The 19,887-nt window shown below is 39.9% G+C and overlaps 1 protein-coding gene across 2 annotated transcripts; it reads right to left on the bottom strand.

Moving 5' to 3' along the window:
- Positions 1 to 4,032: 4,032 nt before the first annotated feature.
- tlk2 (tousled-like kinase 2) lies at positions 4,033 to 19,636 on the bottom strand. 2 transcript variants are annotated; one of them, XM_030141776.1, is made up of 21 exons: positions 18,991 to 19,636; positions 17,818 to 17,900; positions 16,284 to 16,361; positions 16,126 to 16,195; positions 15,992 to 16,035; positions 15,729 to 15,827; positions 14,537 to 14,638; positions 14,238 to 14,330; positions 13,978 to 14,088; positions 13,758 to 13,894; positions 13,317 to 13,469; positions 13,156 to 13,222; positions 12,963 to 13,060; positions 12,793 to 12,874; positions 11,657 to 11,748; positions 11,447 to 11,536; positions 11,133 to 11,302; positions 10,717 to 10,855; positions 7,699 to 7,810; positions 7,261 to 7,368; positions 4,033 to 5,285 (listed from the first exon to the last, which is right to left on the bottom strand). In XM_030141776.1, exons 2-21 carry the CDS (start codon positions 17,896 to 17,898, stop codon positions 5,112 to 5,114), a joined length of 2,100 nt encoding a protein of 699 aa, XP_029997636.1. In that variant the 5' UTR covers positions 17,899 to 17,900; positions 18,991 to 19,636; the 3' UTR covers positions 4,033 to 5,111. The 2 variants fall into 2 exon arrangements, with proteins under 2 accessions (XP_029997636.1, XP_029997637.1); XM_030141777.1 differs by lacking the exon at positions 15,729 to 15,827.
- Positions 19,637 to 19,887: the final 251 nt, after the last annotated feature.

The raw sequence follows: 19,887 nt of genomic DNA, 5'->3' as shown, positions 1-19,887 counted from the left end.
GAAAAGTAACTAAAACTGTCAACTAATGTAGTGCATGAAAAGTGTAATATTTGCCTCATATGACATCATATATAGAGAAAAAGTCCAGTAAATTAACTGAAATTTGCACTTTGAAACAGTGCAGTTTTCAGTTACATTGCCCTAGAAGAAGAAAAACTTCCAGTGTTTATTCACCTGCTTCATAAAAACCATTAGACTTAATAATATTTGTCTTAGAGCCTCATTTTATACAATATTTAATCCTGGCTTCAGTCTTGCATTTTTCCACCTTTAATAGAGAAAAAGTCATTTACCCTGGAAAACCCCGTCCACATGAATATCAAGGTTTTTTTTAAAATATTTATTCACACACACCTGTATTGACAAGTAATCCCAGTAAATCTCACATATCTGTTTTCAGAGGTCACTATAGCTGACTCATGAGGGATCAGACATGTTAAAAAGCATTTTTTTATCCAGAAAATCCCATCATTATATAGTCATGTTTCAGACTTGCAGACATCAGCACTTTTCATGAACCCAGACTGGGTGTTAAAGATTGTGACTCTTTGCAAATCATCTATTTTTTCTGCATAAATACGACCTAAAATGCAATCAGATCCTCACGCTGGTCTGAAAAAAGAACTGAATGAGACAAAATCATTCAGTGAATTCATATATTTATGTGGAAAATGACCCGATGCTAAATATTTTTTATGGCAATATTGTGTGAACCTGTAGGATTATCAGTTAATTTAAAGGGAATTTAAAGTATTTCAAAAAATAGGAGGTTCTACCTTATTTCTAGAAGAGAAATCTGGGTCATGGTGTGTAGTTGTAGTTAAGGCTGGAGGAGTCACACATCTTTCATATGTATTTTTCATTCATAGGAATTTCAGATTAGGTAATTTTCCAAAATAAATAAATGTTAAGTTTGGATTAGGGTGTAACTTTAGTAATATCTCATCATGGCTTGTATCCATAAGTCTTTGGTATGCATGTTTCCTACAACTCTATGCAAATTTAAGCACTATTTTTCTTAGATAAATAAACAGTAATTTTGAATGTATTTTATCCTTTTTGTAATATTTTTGTTTTAACATCAACCTATTGAGCTAATTAACTGCATTGACAGTTACCAGTTTAACTCTTACGATCAGATATTTACAAGTGGAAAAAAGTTTTTGGCTGCAGCATACATTTATGATATATTACATTAACCCATACAGACCCAAACAGCCACTGACGACCAAACTATTTACTGATGTAAATTATTTAATACCTGTTGATCCATTAATCCTATCAATACATGAAAATAACTGGTGTAAAATACAGTGTCGTCTTTTCATGATCATCAGATATGACCCATTTAGACGTTCAGAGACTCCGTAGTGAATGTGCAATACACCGTCATCTTCTACAACATTGATTCACCGGTAAAACCCATAGAGTTGGATCAATGATAGTGGATGGACACGTTTGTTTTACGCTCAGTTATTGATAAATTTGTGGAAAATGTCACTTTTTATTTAGTTTTCTGTTTCTGATTTAACAACTTTTGGATTTAATCTGAGCTTTAATGAAAATCAACATGATCAGTACATTAAATATAAGAAAATAGCTAATTTACACTGAAAAAAACACTAAATACAGAAGATAATATTTTAAAAAATGGTGATAAAACTCTTGAGATAGGTTACACAGAGAGAAAAATATATTTGGGAATTGCTACCAAAGTAGCGTTGGGTCTTTATGGGTTAAGAATCACTCTTAAGTCATTCTACCAAGTATTATTCCCTTCTCCAACCCTACACGTTCCCTCCTGCACATGCTCAGTTCGATCGAGGTCAAAACTGGATGTTTTAGCAAGATAATGTAACACATCCAGGACATGACATGGTGAAACTGTCAAGAAATTAGATTTATTACCCTGCTCTCTGAATGAGAGGCAAGGGGTATTGTTTTGGGTTCTGTTGGTTTGTTTGTTTCTTTGTTTGTTAACACTCTAGCAGCAAAACTCTTGGTTGAACTCATACCAAACTGGGTTTATAGATTACCAGTGACCCAGAATAGATGTCATTACATTTTGGGAAAAGTAGGTCAAAGTTCAAGTTTTTTAAATATTTTTCCCCATTTGCTTACATCTGTAATAATATCTGTAATATCTACAAACTTGTTTATGTTTAATTATATATTTTACTGAAAAAGTCACTTTTTCTTTTGTTTTCTGTTTCTGATATAATAACGTTTGAATTTACTGAGCTTTAATGAATATCAACATGATCAGTAAATTAAATATAGGAAAATACATGATTTACACTGAAAAACTGAAAAAAGAAAGAGGATATTACAATAAAGAGGTGATGAATCACTTAAGAGAGGTAAAATATAGAGAAAAATTAATTTGGGAACTGCCACAAAAGTAGCACAGGGTCTTTATGGGTCAAAATAGTTTTGTCTTTGAAAAACTGTGCCCAACTTAACCCATGAAGACCCAGCACTACTTTTGTGGCAGTTCCCAAATTAATTTTTCTCTCTAGTTAACCTTTCTTAAGTCGTTTATCATCATTTATTATATTATCATCTATATTTAGAAATTTTCCATGGTAAATCATGCATTTTCCTATTTCTAATTTAGATGATGAAAATTCAAGTTAACTCAAAGGTTATTATATCAAAACAGAGGAAAAAGTGAGTTTTTCAGCAAAGATATCAATAACTGAATGCAAAAACAAGTGTCTCCATTCACTGTCATTGATCCAACTCCATGGGTGAATCAATGTTGTAGAAGATGACTGTGTTTCCATGGTAACTACGAAGCCTCTGAACATCCAAATGGGTCATATCTGATGACCATGAAAAGATGAAAAACTGCATTTTACACCAATTATTTACATGTATTAATAGGATTAATGCATCAACAGGTATTGAACACTGTAGATCAGTAGATGCTTTTGGTTGCTGGGGTGAGGTTTGGGTTTTTATGAGTTAACCCGGACCACCTTTTCATCAACTTCAGTGCAAATTGTTCACTGGTGAGTTACACAGGACACAGAATATCACTGCCCTGTTGGCATTACAGTCTGTCTCCACCGAGCAGTGAATAAAGCTCACCTGAACCTGGGTCTTGGGATGTTTTTTTCACCAATACACCTGAGGTCATCATCAGTGGTCAGACATGCTGTGTTTGAGTGCAGGATGTACTCGGACATGTGTACAAAGGCACTCTGGAGCTCATCACAGCCATCTAAAAGGTTAAAAATTAGATGTAAGCACCAGAAAACAACTCTGCAAGTGGAGCAGTCATATGCAACACCCACTTTTGAGGATCACCACATCTTCAAGACAGGTTCTTAACACCTGCTGAAGCTCCTACAGTCAGTGGCCATCATACATTAAATTTACGTATGTGTAATTTCATGATTATTACAGCCATTAAAAAATCTGAAACTGTCCTGATTTCTGTCTATATACTCATTACTCCATAACATTTAAACTAAGTTCAATTTTTTGGTACAAATATCTACAAATCATCAATTTCCAACTGACTGTGCGTTTTAATGTTCTCAAGTATATTTATGCTGAAAAAGAATAAAGTTTTGCAGGGTTCTCAGACTTTCAACACCAGATGTATTGTACGTACTCTTGAATGAATGCTCTAACACAGAGGGGTCAAACTCATTTTAGTGGATCAGACCAAAAATTACAATCATAATAACAACTCTAAATATTTCCTTTTGTTTTAGTGCAAAAAAGCAAGACTAAAATTTAAAAATCTCTACATTTATAAACTATCTTTGTGTATTATTAACCTGAACCTGAAATTTCAGTGCAATTTACACCTCAACTTGTGCATGACAGATCACAGTGGATCTACAAAGGCATAAAAACATTAAGTAACCGGTATAATATTGGTAGAATTTTAGGAGGAGTTTAGGTTGTTCTGCTTTAATTTTAGGTGTCTGACCCACTTCAGATCAAATTGGGCTAAAATGAGTCTGACATTGTAAAAAAGAAAAAAAAAACTGGATCACAGAAGCACAGAACAGCAAACACCTTTTAACCAATAGTATTTAATGGTTTATGCAACTCTCTGCTAAGGCCCAGTCTCCCCCCAACAGTACTATAAGGTAAACCAGTCCCTTGCATTTTATTGGCCAAAAATAAATTCAAACATACCTAAATAAATATGTGTGTTATGGTAGGGGGTCAATCAAAACAATAACAGTTCTAATTAAAGGCAACTTGAAAAACACAACAGTTTTCTCCATAAAACTGGTTAAAATGAAAAGTTAAAAAAAAATGTAAAAGGGGTCTAACCTCAACAGCTTCCACTCCATATCAAGTAACACGATTCTAAAACCATTCATTATAAAAACGGAGGTGGAACACTGCCACCAACTGGAAGTTATAAGCTTTGGTCACAGGAGTATGACGAGGAGTTAGGAGGAAGGGGGTAATGGAGGGCGGCTGCTTCTGTCCCTCCTCGTCACAAATTATCTGGGTCTGGAATTAAAGTGGGGCATGGGATCCCAGAACAGCGGTTTGGATGACGTAGCGCCATAGATAGTTAGGGTTCAATACAAGAACAGGCCAGACTGGTTCTCAGTTAGGATCAGGGAGATGAGAACAAACGAAATGAGATCAGACTACCTTGGAGCAGAATGGCTCATGCATGTGTGTGAGTGCATATGGGTACGAGGCCGTCTGTTCCATCTGGCCAAGCTGAAGCACTTCTATACTTCTTTGAATTTTCTCTTTTTTAAGCAGAAAAGAAAAAAAACCCAAACACTGAACCCCACTTTTCACCAACACAGTGCCAAACGTTGCCCCTTCGCTGTATGAGTCGTCCAGGGCTTTGACCCCCAGAACAGTGCCACCCCCGTGAGAAAACAGGAAAGGTAGGCTGGGGTGGGTGGGCATGAGCGGTGTGAGGGGGGGGTGACGTAGGTCTCCCTTCCAAACCCACCCATGGCTGCTCATCCACCCCTCTGCTGTCTTCTGACCAGTTTCCCTCAGGCTCTTCATGGCCAGGTGGGATGATGTTGAGAGAGGGGGCGCCCCATGGCGCCGCTCCCCCTCCCACCCCCCCATGTCAAATGGTCAAGTCAGTCTGTTTAAGGGGCGTGGGCTCAGTTTGAGGCGCTGCTGTTGGAGGAGCTGGATGTGGAGGCCACGGCCATGCCTGAGGTGCCCGAGAAGGCCACCGATTTACGGATGTGGGGCATGAGGAATGGGTCACTGGCCAACTGGTGCACGTCGATGCGGTCCTCCTTACGGTACACTAGACAGCGCCTTATAAAGGCCTGGGAGAACAAACAAAGACATGAGTGAAATGACTGAAGCTAATCTGTAGAGGTCAGACAGGCATTTACATGATTGACATTTTCTGAACAAATCTGCATCCAAATTAATGTAATGTAATTTGTGTAATGCACAACTAAGGATCACATGGTTCATTCAGATCATAATGAAGGAAACAGGACAATGAAATTTCAATACATTAAGTTCAGTAGAATATAAACTCAGACTGGTGTACATGGCAGTCTCAGTTTAGTCCATTCACTTCAAGGACCAGGTTTTTATTAACCCACTGCTTTGACATTTGAGTTTCTCTTCACAGCAGTTCAACAAAACCCCTGACATCACTTCTTTTAACAAACCTATACTGTCCATAAGGTCTGCCTATGTAATGCAGATCTAATCAATATTTCATTTCTCAGTGACTTCATTTCCTCGCCTTATTCTACTGATGATGGTCATTTACATGATTTATGGCTGCATCCGTCTGTATGTGTATGTGTGTCTAATGACCACAGTCCATTAATTACAGCTGTATTAACAGATGGGTGAATACAGGATATGTTACTATGGAATGTCATACATACAAAAGGCTTCCATCTTTTACAATGTTTAGAGTTATACATGTCAATTACAAACACTGGATTTAAGTCATTATTTGATATTGTATCTTTGTTTAATTTTTGTAAGTGTGGGAATGAAACAAAACCAGTGGATTACATGAGTACTGTTTGTTTGTACTGTTTGCACTGTTTAGCTCTGCATATGCCAACTGTAATTATTTTATCTGCACTCTAATCTTTTTATTTTAACAATTACAGTTTTTTAAAATATTGTGCAATTTACTGTTTTCAATCTTTAATCTTGTCTTTTGTTTTTGTAGAGCACTTTGAATTAAGTTTATTTGTTGTTGTTGAATTAGCATGTGTATTAGTTGCGCTATACAAATAAACTCCCCCTTCCTGTGGTGAAGCTGTTAAACACGGCTGCAGGATCAGTAAGACCTTCCCACTTAAAGCCAGGAACAAAATTCCAGAGATTGGGACGAGTTTGAATTTTTAGTGTATATTCATGTTTTTGCCCAACTCTTTTGTTTATCGATGTAGAAACAGGCTCAAATTGTAGCCGATTTGGAGATACAGGTTGGGGCTAAGTAAATATAGTTAAACAGAGCCAAAAACTATTTTCCTAGTAAGTTGTAGTTGTCATCTTTCGAGAGTATAAATGTCACAACACATTGGGCACATAGTTGACTAGCTGAAACATTCTTAGACAAGACACGACACACTTAGTGCTTATTTCTGGTGACTGTAGCTGATTTTAGTCTTTGACAGTGTGAGAAATAGACACACTGAGCACCTGTCATAATGACTGGACTTTCTGTAGTCGCACAACTTGTTCTGATTCAGTCACTAATCTAAGTATTCTTTTCTCCATGTGACACAATACAAAGTGTAATGGTGCTAAGTGTAATGTGGTAAATAGGAAAATATATAACTAATGTCGTTACAAAAAAAAAAAAAAACCTTGTGCCATTGCTTACTCAGCAGCCTCTGTACTTGTCGCCTGTTTCTTTGTCAGCATCTATAACATTTCAGGAACTTCACTGACACTGACAGGGTTTTATTAGCTACATGTTGCTGGTGCAGCCGCAGACAACATTACACTGTTTAGGATTATCACCTACTGCACTGTTTGTTGTTCGTAGATACCAGGATTATCCTCATTGCAGCAGTCATGTCAACAGTTGCATGTTCATTTGACAGTAAATAAACCTACATGACAATCTGTGGACTGAGAGCATCAACTGGGCCGGTCTCAATCTAACTGAACCCAGTTACATTCATAATCATATCAAGTCTGTCCCTGGCTTTAGTGATATTTCACTCTGAAGATTACTGACCAATAATGCATACTGTCATCCCTAAAGCTGGATCTCTAGTCGTCCAAAAACAAAACTCTTAATGTATAATTCAGTACCTTAGCTTCAGGTGTGACTACAGGTTTAGGGGGAAACTGCACATCTGTCGCCTTCAGTATGGTGTTCTCCTGCAGGATGTCCTGCTGGGACTGGTTATGTCCAAAAGGCTGCAGAAGAAACACAAAGGTTCAAGTGTCATGGGAACTGAAAATAACCTATAAAGTGGTAAAACAAATCAATTCCCGCAAATTGGTGCTAGGTACCCACTTCAGAAAGCATTTTCCTTGGAGTCTTACTTTCTAAAATACAAAAGAAGCTGAATAATTTCTATTTGTTGTTACACTGTTGATTGGGATCATCTGCTTTCATTTATTTTATTTGCCAAGAAAATGACAGATTTTCAGACGTCTAAATTATGTTACAATCTGTTATAGCTAAATTCGTAATAAATGCGACTGGTTGACTGGTTATATTGTTCCTCTGTGTGTTTCTCTTACCTTGCGACCATACAAACACTGGTAGAAAATGACTCCTACAGACCACACGTCCACCTTATTGGAGATTTTGGGTGGTTCTTTCCCAACCACAAAGCACTCAGGAGGCAGGTACCTTAAAGCAACAAGAGGAGACACGTTAGAACCAATCAGTTTCTGTTAGTTCGAAGCATTCGTCTCTGCACTGACAGAACAGCAGTATATCAGTAACAATAAGGTGCATCATAGTCCACAAACCTGAGTGGAAGTGAATCCACTGTCCCTGTGTGGGTTTCATTTTAAAGCCACTTAACACCTTATCCCCTACCACATTATCATCATAACTGACATTTTGTTATCTGCATAAAAACATTTACCTACTGACGTGTTTATAGTATGTCGCAACTGGAAAATGGCTTGCACTACGCTCCACCATTGCAGTTGCAGTAAAATCCCTCGTGAGCAGCTATAAAACTGTTTAGCCTTAAGTGCTGCTTCGAACAAAACTAAATCTACCCAGTGCCTTGTCAGCCTTGGTAATGATATAGGTCAAGACACTGCTGTGTGTCAGGTACAAAAAAAAAAAAAAAATCCACTGCTGCAATTATTTCCAACTGGTTTGAAGAGAACCAAGTTGGTTGTAAAAAGTGGGGCAGTCATTTCAGAAGAACCGTTTATGAAATATAGAAACGTCGTAGAGAGCTCATAAAGGATACCGATAATTCTCCTGCTAGTAGGGCTGGACGATGAAACGGTAACAATATATATCGCAAAACAACCTTTCCTTGATAGAAATGTGAGACATGCTTGATAGTAGGGCTGCACGATTTTGGCAAAAAAAAAAAATCCCGATTTTTTCCTCTAAAAACTCGATTTTGATTTTGATTTTTGGGTAAAACTACAAAAGACAACAGAAGTCAGCATGTCGTTTTCGTGAGCAGCCCACAATGCAAGGCACTGCTCTGACCTCAGATCTGTGATGGTATCACGTGATGAACCCACAGAAGTTTATTTTTTCTTAATTAAATCTTTATTGAATGAAGTAGAGTATACAAACAATGTATACAACAAGAAAATAACATAAGTTTGCCAGGGGGAATACACTATAATACAATGTCCAAATCAGAGCAAATACTTATGTTTTTTATAGCCTTTTTGGTTCCAGATTTATCGAACAGCTTTAAATAAAGTTCAACATCTTTCAAAACATAAATAATATTTGGTTTTGTGTTACAGAACTTACATTTGTGAATGAAAAATTTAGCAAGTAAGAGGACTAAATTAATTATTTAAAATTTTATATATATATATATATATATATATATATATATATATATATATATGTGTGTGTGTGTGTTGTTTTTTTGTTTTTATTTTATTTATTTATTTATTTTTTTCCTGGGTATCTGGGCCCACAGAAGTGATACCAATGTAAGTCAGTGACAGGCATCAGTCGTGCGTGCGTGCGTGGACCACGTTAATATGAGTGATCCACATGCGGTTCTGTTTAAACTGAGGGATCCATGCGTGGAACAGACCGACCCAGGACACACTGGAGGGATTCTATCCTGGAGCGGGTGGATGTGTGTGGGCACAGGGCTGTGTGGGCTCCTCTGCTGAGGCTGATGACCCCGAGACCCGGACCCGGATCAGAAGAGGACAGTATGGTACGGATCCGGGACAACGTAAGATGAGTGATCCACATGCAGTTCTATTTCAGTTGCGGGATCCGTGCGTGAAGCCACGGCTTACACTGCTATAAGTACTGCGGGCTCATGAACACATTTAAAGTCCGGTCATTGCACGGACTTCTGTGACAGACCGCTGTCACTGAGAGGAGGAGGAGCCTACGGGAGCCCGCAAGCGCACGGCCCGCAGACATGAGAGAGATGAAATCGATTTTACGATTTCCTTTTTTAAAAAATCGTCCTAATTAAAAATTCCGATTTCGATTTAAAATCGATTAATCGTGCAGCCCTACTTGATAGAATTTCAACAAAATTCATTCATCCATGTTTTGACAGACGTAAGAACAGCCAATCATAATGAAGTAGTGCCGCACCAAACCAATCATGCTAGAGCCATGGCAAGTTAGACTGACGCACACAGCACAGGTGTAAGAGCAGCCGCAGCACACATGCTAATGTCTGGGCTGCAACAGGAGGTAATGAGTGTGCCCCCGGGAGAAAATTTTACCGAGAACTCAGGCTACCGGGTTACTGAAAAGGAGGGTGCAGCATAAAAGCCGGGAGTCAGACTGTTCAAAGTATGTTAAGTTTAATTTCGGTTTACTTCAGTTATGGCAGTTAAGGAACACACCCCCACGTATATCCCCTGGCATTGTTTGGTGACGATGGTCTGTTTTGTTTGCGTTCTCTTTTAAAACTTGAAAGTTTTTGCCTGCTGGTCAGGCTTTTAGTTTAGTTTAAATGTATATGGACCTGTTTTATTTATCTGCAACAGTTGTAAAATGTTCTTCATCACATCTGTCATGTTCAACCTCTGACAGAAAATAAATCAGCATTAAATCAAAAATAACCTTCTGATGTCTTCACAACTAACTCATGAGTTACGGAAAATTTAAGCTCGACAAAAACAGTGATTTGATTTATATCGCGATACATATCGATATTGTCTGATACAAAAAAAAAAATCATGATATGATTTCTTTCCATATCACCCAGTCCCAGCTGCTAGTGATTTCTCTATAATAGGTTAAGTAGATGTAGTATTTCTGTATTGATTGCATCTCTAGAACATTTGTATTTTAGCTGAAGTGTGCCTCTGCCTCTAAAAACCATTACTTTGTTTTTCATTCGTACAGCAAAAAGGCCTCCAAAGAGCAAATTGATGACTTCCTACAAATGCACTTTGGTGTGGGAGAGCAGTGAGGCATAAAGAAATGTCACAGTCATGAGTACCTAACATAAATCTGGCCCTCCAGGACCAGGACCCAGTGGTAAAAATAAAAGAACACAATTTATTATAACACAGATGATGGCACCTCTGCAGCCGGGCGTCATATTCCAATATAAATCTTACCAGTAGGTCCCTGCTCCCTGTGACGTCAGCTCCATCCCGTCCACTGAGTTGTAGCTGTCATCGTCCATGATCTTCGACAAGCCAAAGTCTGTGATCTTAATCTCCCCACAGGCAGTGCCGTTCACCAGAAGGATATTACCTGAACGGGGTGAAAAAAAGATTTACAGCGACAAATAAAAAAAATATGTCAGCATGGCTCATCTTTACGGGCCTGTTTTATTAAGCCAACAATGTGAAATATTCACAGTGATGTTCCAACTTTCTGACGCAAAATTCTGAAGACATCGCTGACATCTAACTATACACAGCTGAAGAATTTTAGAATTTGTTGTCAAACGTGCTGTGAGCTGAGTTCATGATTGTTCCTGGTGTGCAAAGGAAGGGAAAAAAAACATGCAAGTCACTTAAACACGCACCAGGTTTAAGGTCGTAGTGGATAATGGGCGGTCGGATCTCATTGAGGTACTTGAGGGCATTGACAATCTGCATGATGATGGAGCGACCCTCTTTCTCTGACATAAGTTTGTGCTGCTTTAGGTAGAAATCCAGGTCGTTGCCCTCGCAGTACTCCAGGACTGTGCAGAACCTGCGGCAAAACAAAGCAGGATTTAGTAGATCAGCAAGATCTGAGTCTATTTAGTTAATATATATACTGATGTAACCAGTCTATCATGTGAATAGAACATTTAAAATAACAGCACTGATTTGTAAAAAAGGAGCAAAAACTTACGAATCAGTGTCAAGCGAAAAGTAGTCGTAAAGTTTAACTATTCGTGGGTGGTCCAGCTCTTTATGGATTCTATATTCTCTGCATGCATGTCTGAAACAAAGACCATAACCAACATTTAAACATGTGACAAATAGGCATATTAATCATAAAGAATCACGGTTCACAGCCAGTAACAAGTAGCGATAATATATTAAGCTACACAACACTTACTTGTGATAATTTTCCTTCTTCTCATCCCTCCAGTTCTTGTTTAACTGGTGGATTTTAACTGCAACATACCTTTGCTCTGTCAAGTCAAAAGCCTGGAAAACAAATGTGTCCTATTAGTCAGGACTACATTTTGAAATGCAGTGAGACTTGCTTCACGTTAAATGGCTGTGTTTGCATATCATTTCCACAGCGATGACAGCAGATTCTTGGAACAACTCTGAAATCCTGGCCAAGTCATTTACTTCGAAATGCGGATGATGTCAGAGTAATGTAATGAAATGCGCATTCTCAACTATTTTTCACAAGCATGCACTGCTCAGCCAAACCAGCTACTTTTAGAACATAAATAATCAAATCCGTATCTCTAACTGTCGTGCTTAGAGACATTCTCCTCTATGTTTTGGTCAAGGTTTACAGTCATTTAAAAATAACGACACAGTTTTGTACGACACAAAAATGGCAAGAAGAATGCAAGCGATGTTACAGCTGCTCTCACTTCTCAGAATTGTTTTTGCTTAAAGTCCTCATATTTTTCTGAAACCACTTTCATTAGTCTTTGGTACATTTGTGTATTTGGACCCTAATAGTTCAAAAAGTTTGAATTTGAACCCTCCAGGTGCTGCAAAGTTATCTTTATTTTCATTTTGGCAAAAATCAAGTGGATTTCTACAACCAGTTTTAATTCCTGCTAATTTGCTACGTTTTCTAACTAGTTACATCACGGCATTTGCACATATAAGGTTCAAACTTCCGATAAACATTTCTCCAAGTACACCATAATTTGTCAGCAGCAGCGGTTGTAGTCCATACTGAAAATATGTCCAAACTTCGAGCCAATAAACCTAAAATGTTCAGTTGTTGGTTGAATGGGACAGAGCAGCACAGCCAACAACCTGGAGGGGGTGGGGCCTGAAGTGGCTCATGTGCATTTAAAGGGCCAGTGCTCAAAATGACCTTTCTGGTATCATTACTCAGAAATAGGATTGACGATGGACCTGTGAAGTTGAATTAATGACGAATTCAGACCCAAGCATAGCATTTACAGTTTATGTAGACCACAGGGAAATGTTTTAAAATGCATAATTCCATTTAAAAAAAGCAAAATGTCACTCCTTTAATGTGAAAGACAAAGCTACCTTGTAAACTTCACTGAAACCTCCCCGTCCGAGTAAATGGAGTAGTAGGTATCGATCATTTAGCGTAGGGTGATCTTTGAACCTGCACAGAAACATTAACAGTTTTAACTCATGTACTCAGACAAACATCAATAAAAGCAAACATGGGGAAACATAATAACCAAACGTACTGAGAATTATCCTCATTGTGGATCCGTTTCAGCTCTCGAATGTGCAGGTTTCGCACTCGCTCCAACCTTTCTAGCTCTGCCTGGATCTCTGCCTCCTCCTGCAGAAGACGACGAGATCCATAGTAGAGAATCAGCAATTAACACAGCAACTACACAAATACAAGGACCACGCAGTGTGAGGACAATACATTACCTTCTTAAGATGGCCTAGTCTTAGCTTAAAGATTTCCTCTTGCTCATGGTACTCGGCCTGCGATAGCCTGTGAAGACATAGAAGAAACCTCAGTGAGACCAAGTACGCACACAAATGGCAAATGCATAGAAAAGATAAAGATCAAAATGAAGGTGTCATACGCTTCACTTTCTGTTCCATTGGCCTTGCTTTTGCGTTTGTTTTGCTCTAAGCTCGGAGGGGGAGTCTGAGCCATAGAGGGCGGCTTGCGTTTAGCCAGAAGTTTCCTCTGCCTTTCGATGTCCTCTCGCTGGGAGTTGATCCTTTCTTGTTGTCTGGAAACAGATGGCACATTGAGATGACATAGAGACCAAATTAATTTATCAGTCTGTGTTTTAAGTTCAGCTCTAAGCCCTCTGGCTGGTTGCGATCCTGCCTTGAGAGAGTGGCTAATGGAAAATGATTTTCAAAGACAGGGATTAACTCTGTATTTCAGTTATTCCTTTTGTGTACGGTGCAAATGGCTCAATATACAAAGGCATCACATAATGTGTACAGAAGTGCAGTTAATGTACAAAGATAAACAAAGTGTGAGCTTTAATGGAAAACATCAATATCCTTACTTGATAAGGTTCTGAAAGGCGTATCCATCTGTCCACTGTTCTGTAAAAGACGCTCCATGTCTCACTGTGGTGAAATGGCCAAGTCGAAGCCTGTCCTGCATGCTTTTATCCCGGCAAGCCATCTTTTCCTGTTTGGACTAGAGAAAATGGGCATCAAGAAAGACAGGTTAATTAACTGTGGCTGCCAAAAATAAGCCACAGTGCTATGAAAGAAACAAACCTTTTCAATCAGCAGCTTCTTGGACATTGTAACGCATTTATTCAAACGTTCTTTGTATCGCTCGAGCATCCTCTGCTGTTCATCAATCTGTCTCCTCAAATCACAGTTTGCCTGGGAAAAAAAACCAACAACAACTTGTTACATGTACAGACAATGTCAATATGTACAGAGAGAAAACCAAAATAGAGAACAAGATATTCCCATAACTGCTGAAAATGGACACAAGAGTAGCACTGATGAGAATGTAATAAGACTGGTACCCTCAGCAAATCATCTATTCTGCCCTCCTTCTTCTCCAGGTCAGAGTTCTTGTTGTTCTCCATTGCCGTTAGTTTCTCTATAGTAAGATCCGACTAAAAGGACAAAAATAGTGTTATAGTTAATGCTGCTGTGATAGTAGTGGTGGATGATTTTGTATTCTGACAAATACAGCCCATGTAATATCCTGTTTATCAGACTTGTACAACTTCTGATCATTTACCGTTTCCACACCAACCATATATCAACAAACAGTTGAGGTACAACAGAGATAAACCAGATGAATGAGCATATGAATTACCTGTGTGGCTTTGTGGAGCATGTGAAGAGAAGCAGGCTTCAGTGAACATGATGAGTGCTCTGTATTGGACGAACTGACAGAGGAGGGGCTTCCCTGCTGCACCTACAAGGCAGAAACATCCAATAAAAGACGTTCACTAAAAGCAGTGGGCTGTCTTAATGTGAAGGTTTCAAACATGCCACACTGAAGACTTTAATTGAGAACTGCAGCTGTAAAGCAAACAGAATACACTGGAATAAAGAACTAAATAAGGAATGTGTAACAGCAAAGCACAGACATGACACAAACAGACATATTAAGTGTTTTTATGTTTATCAAAATCATCCTAAAACGTGCTGTAAACTTTGATTGTGTGTCTGTCTGTGGTGGTGAGTTTATACTTCTACAAAAATAATCCTTGTTATAACAGCTTCTTAGTTGTGACACTATTGAAAATGCTGTGCAATCCAAATATCTAATATGGCAAACTTAATGTTACCATGAACAGCCTGAAAATAAACGCATTTTTCCTTCTGTGCCAACGTCATACACCCAGATAAAAATATGAACTCACTATGCAACAACTTGAGAAAATATGTGAAAGAAAAAAGTTAATTACTTGCCAAGTTTAGATTCACATAAAAAAAAAAACAAAAAAAAACTGAGAATAACAAAAAAAATTGTAATGAAAATGCCCGAAGGTGATGTATGATAGGACAGAATATGTTTGCAGTGAATGTGATAGATGTGCCCTGCATATCGAGAAAAGTTGTACTTTACACAAGTACATGTATCAGGTTAGGAGAGAATGCCAACTGGATTATTTTGCAGGATATAGCTGTCGTATGCTGTGTAGTTGTGTGAGTAGTGTGACTTTTAACAATATTAGTCTTGTTAATGTGTGGTCAAAGCATGCTTAGACTGTTATATCGCCTTTGGCTTGCATCCATGATACCTTGTATATTGCATACTGTACATAACTCTGCAGCACTAAGTGGGAACAGCTCCTCAACTGCCACATGTATTTCGCACCCTGCAAGTAACTATATACACTGTATGATCTCCCCATGTGAGTGTACCCTCACCCTCCACTGTGGGAGGTAAACAAATCTGACCCATCAAAGTTAATACCAAGCGTGGAAGAGAGAATAGCAGGACGGAGTGTTAAAAAGGTAAAAGTGCATTAGAGGGGCCATAGAGCAAACATGCTCACCGTGACAGGGGGGTTGGAGAGCGAGTGTTGTGGGGAAGAGCGGACCACTGGTGGAATTCCCCTGGCAGGGCTGGTACCAGGACCGCTACCTCCCGCAAACTGACAGACATGTAAAAAGAGAAGAAGAGTAAAGCAATTGAGTGGCAAGACCGAGAGAGCTAAAACAGAGGGGTTAGAAAGGAGGAGTGAAATGTGATGCACCCAAAACTGAAGATGTGCTCAGCTGAGAGACACTCGGAGGTAGAAGTCTTCTCAGTACTCACCTCAAAATAATCACTAATTTTGTGCCCTCTTGCTCCTGCTTTGCCTAAAAAAAAGAGAGAAGAGAGGACTGAAGAGAGGTGTTGTTATCTGAGAAACATGAAGAGGGAGAGGATCGCAGCATCATCAACCTTACCTTGGCTGCTGTCAAAATGGTCTGCTTTCCTTTTTCGTACTCTCTGGTCATTTGCCTTTTTCTCAGGAGTCTGTGAGCAAAGTACAATCAATCAGTCAATTAATCAATCATATTTACTGTACAGCACTACAAAGACATTTTGCTTATAGCAGACTAACCTCTAGCTCTTTGTCACTGAGAGAGCCCACGCTGCATAGGCTCTGATTGGATGACTCATTCTGATTTTGTCCTGACCCCTGTTAAAATAATTTTTTAAAAAGCATAATATTAACACAAGATGCAGTTACAACACATATAGACAGAAAACTATCTTTGCAATGCATGCATTTTTATTACTTCTGTTTGCATATATTTGTGAGTAGAGCTGAGTCAGAAAACCCTATATAAAATGGGTGAAAACTGAGAGAAGGGACGCAGAGGACTGGCTTAGTACTGTCACCATTAACTTCCCACTGAATATAGACCTGCATCAGTCCTAATGCTGGTTCCCTAGGTGATGCCTGTCAGTCAAATCACATCAGAATTCAGGAAGCACTGTCCAATCAGGGAAAGATACTTAGTCATTCAGAGCACACTAGAGCTCTCTCACTGAACCCTCCTAAAATGGCTGAACATTAGGCATGCTGCTGGGGATGTATTCCTCCCTCTGTCTGTCACCTTTAGATAATGTCATCCATTTTTCTCCAGTTCACCATGAGCTTAACCATTCTTTTCTTCTCCCTCTAGAGAGAAACAGCAAAAAGATGCTTTGCTTTTTAAAAAATGACCAACGTTTTTATACCTACCTAAAAAGGGCTTGTTCTTTGAAGTTAAATGGCAACACACTCTCCAACTACTTGAGTAGGCCCAATCTGTCCCATTACCAAAAGGCGTGCTTGCTCTTTCTCTTCAAAGAACAACAATTTTCCTTTCTTTTATGCCAACTTAGTGATGACAGGGAGAACAGCAATGCCACACTGCTGCTCAAGGTCAAGATAAAAACTATGAGCTACTATGTGACATTGAAGGGCTTTTAGACCACCAACCCATATTTCTTCAGAGTCATTTGTTGACACACTACTCTTTCACTCACCCACTCCACACACACAGCATCTCTTGTCACACAGGGTGGCTGTGGCATGATGCCTTAGCAGGAGCCGCCATTTTCTCTGCGGCAGCAGCCATGCCATGCTCTGGGCTGAGCTCTGCCTATGGCTGGCACAGGGCCCACTCCTGGCGCTGACTCTCACTCCCGAACTGTTCCAAGATCACCTTCCACAAATACAGCTCCATCAATGTATCAAACATGAGGGTAGAAGGCTAAATGCTACCTCCACTCACACCTGGTCAATAACTATTCCTGCATTCCTGCTCTGGCCTCATTCCTCCTCCTTCTACCACCCCTGTCCCGTCTGTGGCCTTTTTGGCAGGCACCGCTGCCTGCATATACAGCCACTACATCATGAGCCAGGGAGAGATGCCATATCATACCAGCCAAAAAACACAGACACAGCTCAACCTACTCCAGAGACAGACAAAGAAAGGAGTAGGGCCAAGCTTGTCCAAGCAGTACAGCAGAATGACACTGAAGCAGAGTGGGACAAAGAAGGAAGACATTTACAAAATGTGTAATGTAGAAAATCGGTGATTATAAACACTTTGACATGACAGGGTTCCCAAGCGCCACCTTTGCGACATCACTGTAACACAAACCTTAGCCACACCGACCCCAGTGAAGCGAGCCTCCAGCAGCTCCTGCCGTCGGGGGTCCAGGCTATGCAGTTCTTCCATCATGGCTGCAAGAGACAAGAGCACAGATTAAGGAAGGCGTTGTGGGGTCTGGTATATTCAAGTGGGAGTGACACATTGCAGTTTCAAAAGGCCTTCATTGTGATGAGTCATGGCTGTTTTTAGCTATATGGATGTGGAAAATTCCTGTTCTGAGTCATCAATAATCCTGACAATAATGTTTTCCCCTATCATGTGTATTCAGCAAGCACCAGCCAGGCACTTGAGGACCCAGAAAACTAAGTCCTGTACTGATATGCTCAATTTCTCCCAAAATGGGACTAATAAGGACTTGCATACATATCAAATGCATAGCCCAGATGTGTAGAGTCACTGCCTGGAAAATTATAGCATCATGTGATAACGCCCTGGCATTGTAGGCCAAAGTTACATGGCGCTGAAGTTCTGAAAGGTCACTAATGGACGAACTGCCAAGTCTACTCAGAGCAATGGAAAAGAGACAATAAGTAGCCAGCTTGCTAGCTTGAGCAAAGGTTAAGACACACGCCCAGCATCAACTGATATGTCTCTTAGATATGGCTTCCATACATTTAATCATTAGTGAAACATACAGCATTTGTGTCCATCCAAGAAAATGACTCTAGCCCTTTTTCTTGGTTACTGTTACCCGATGAAGTCAGCTGATTTGATCAAAATTAAGGTGATAAACGTGACAATTTGATCACACTAGTGAATAATCAACAAGGTAGTTAGCTAATGTTAGGTAAATGAGCTAACAAGCCTACCGATGTTGAACATCACTTAGCATTGCAACATCAGAGCTAACGGGTACTAGCTAGTAACATTACACTTAATTATGCCAAGTAACACACCTATACCAGGAAAAATGTGCGCCATGTTGTCTGGGTTATCGATAACAGATAAAAATGAAGCATCCATCTGGTGTTCGCTGCTGTGAATTGGTTTACAAACACGCATTCGGGAGCTAGCGTCAAGTAGCCTCCATGCTAACGTTAACAGTCTGTCAAAAGAAGCATCTTATCGGTTCTGCTGCCAGTGCTCGTGCCACGACGGCTCTCGGCGACAAGAAACCCGTCCATGTCAGGTTTAAGTTCGACATCCCGACGAGATACTTACTGCAATGTGATATTTTTCAGTCCTGTTGTTAACCCCGGAGCCGTCCCCGTTGTTTCCCCAGATGCTCGGCAGACCCTCCCAGGCTAGGCCGCATCCACAGCCGCGTCCCTCGCGTGCTGATTGTTAACGATCAAGACACGGGAGCGCGCCGTGGGCTCAAGGTAGACGACGGAGGATTCCCTCGGAGGCCTCGACCACTCCGGGTATCCCAAACCCGCCTTTCTGTGTTGCCTAGGCGGGGATCCCCATCACATCCCTCTCCCCGAAGACCATTCCGTGCAAATGTCGGATGTCTCGCTCCACACAATGGCGACCCTCGAGATTCTCAGTTTTTCACCTGGTGGAAGTGATGCCTTAAAGCTAACGTTAGATCCCCCCTATCTTTTCTCCCCCGTTGGTGAGATGAAATTTCGGGTCCAGGCTTTCGTCTAGATCAAAACAAAGTTCGGCTCCAATCTCCTTCCTCGCCGCAGGGGAGAAACCAATCTGTTTCGGAAGTTGTACAGTTACAGGCGTTTCAGTATAATCCGGATCGATTCGGTTCTCATGTTTTTGCAATGTAAACAATAATCAGTAAAATCTCATATTTTCTCGTGAGATTGTTCAAGTATTTTCACCTTCGTCCAGTCCACGCCTGCACCAAATCTCTTGTCTGGACCAATGGCAAATCTTTGTGTACACAATACAGTTTAATACCGCCCACCCACTCAACCACTAAAATGATCACTTACCACAAAGTTGCAATTCCCCTGTTGTTCACACCCACATACTATACTCATATAATGTCAATAAATTGCAAAATTCCCATTCAGACACTCATTGAAGCCAAATCACTGATGCAAAACTACTGAATATAAACAGTTTAGATCAGGGTTGTCAAACATAAGGCCTGTGGGT

This window comes from Sphaeramia orbicularis, chromosome 8 (genome assembly GCF_902148855.1).
Source record: "Sphaeramia orbicularis chromosome 8, fSphaOr1.1, whole genome shotgun sequence".
NCBI classification, from domain to species: Eukaryota; Metazoa; Chordata; class Actinopteri; order Kurtiformes; family Apogonidae; genus Sphaeramia; species Sphaeramia orbicularis.
Note: the sequence above shows the minus strand (reverse complement) of the source record. Positions and strands in the feature narration are given on the sequence as shown.

Bases quoted from the DNA above. Each gene is read 5' to 3' on its own strand.
- tlk2 (XM_030141776.1), bottom strand. From the start codon at position 17,898: ATGATGGAAGAACTGCATAGCCTGGACCCCCGACGGCAGGAGCTGCTG. The intron at 14,639-15,728 runs GTGAGCATGTTT...TCTGCCTTGTAG, and splicing joins TCTCCAACCCCCCTGTCACG to GTGCAGCAGGGAAGCCCCTC. The intron at 14,089-14,237 runs GTACCAGTCTTA...TTTTTTTCCCAG, and splicing joins GAATAGATGATTTGCTGAGG to GCAAACTGTGATTTGAGGAG.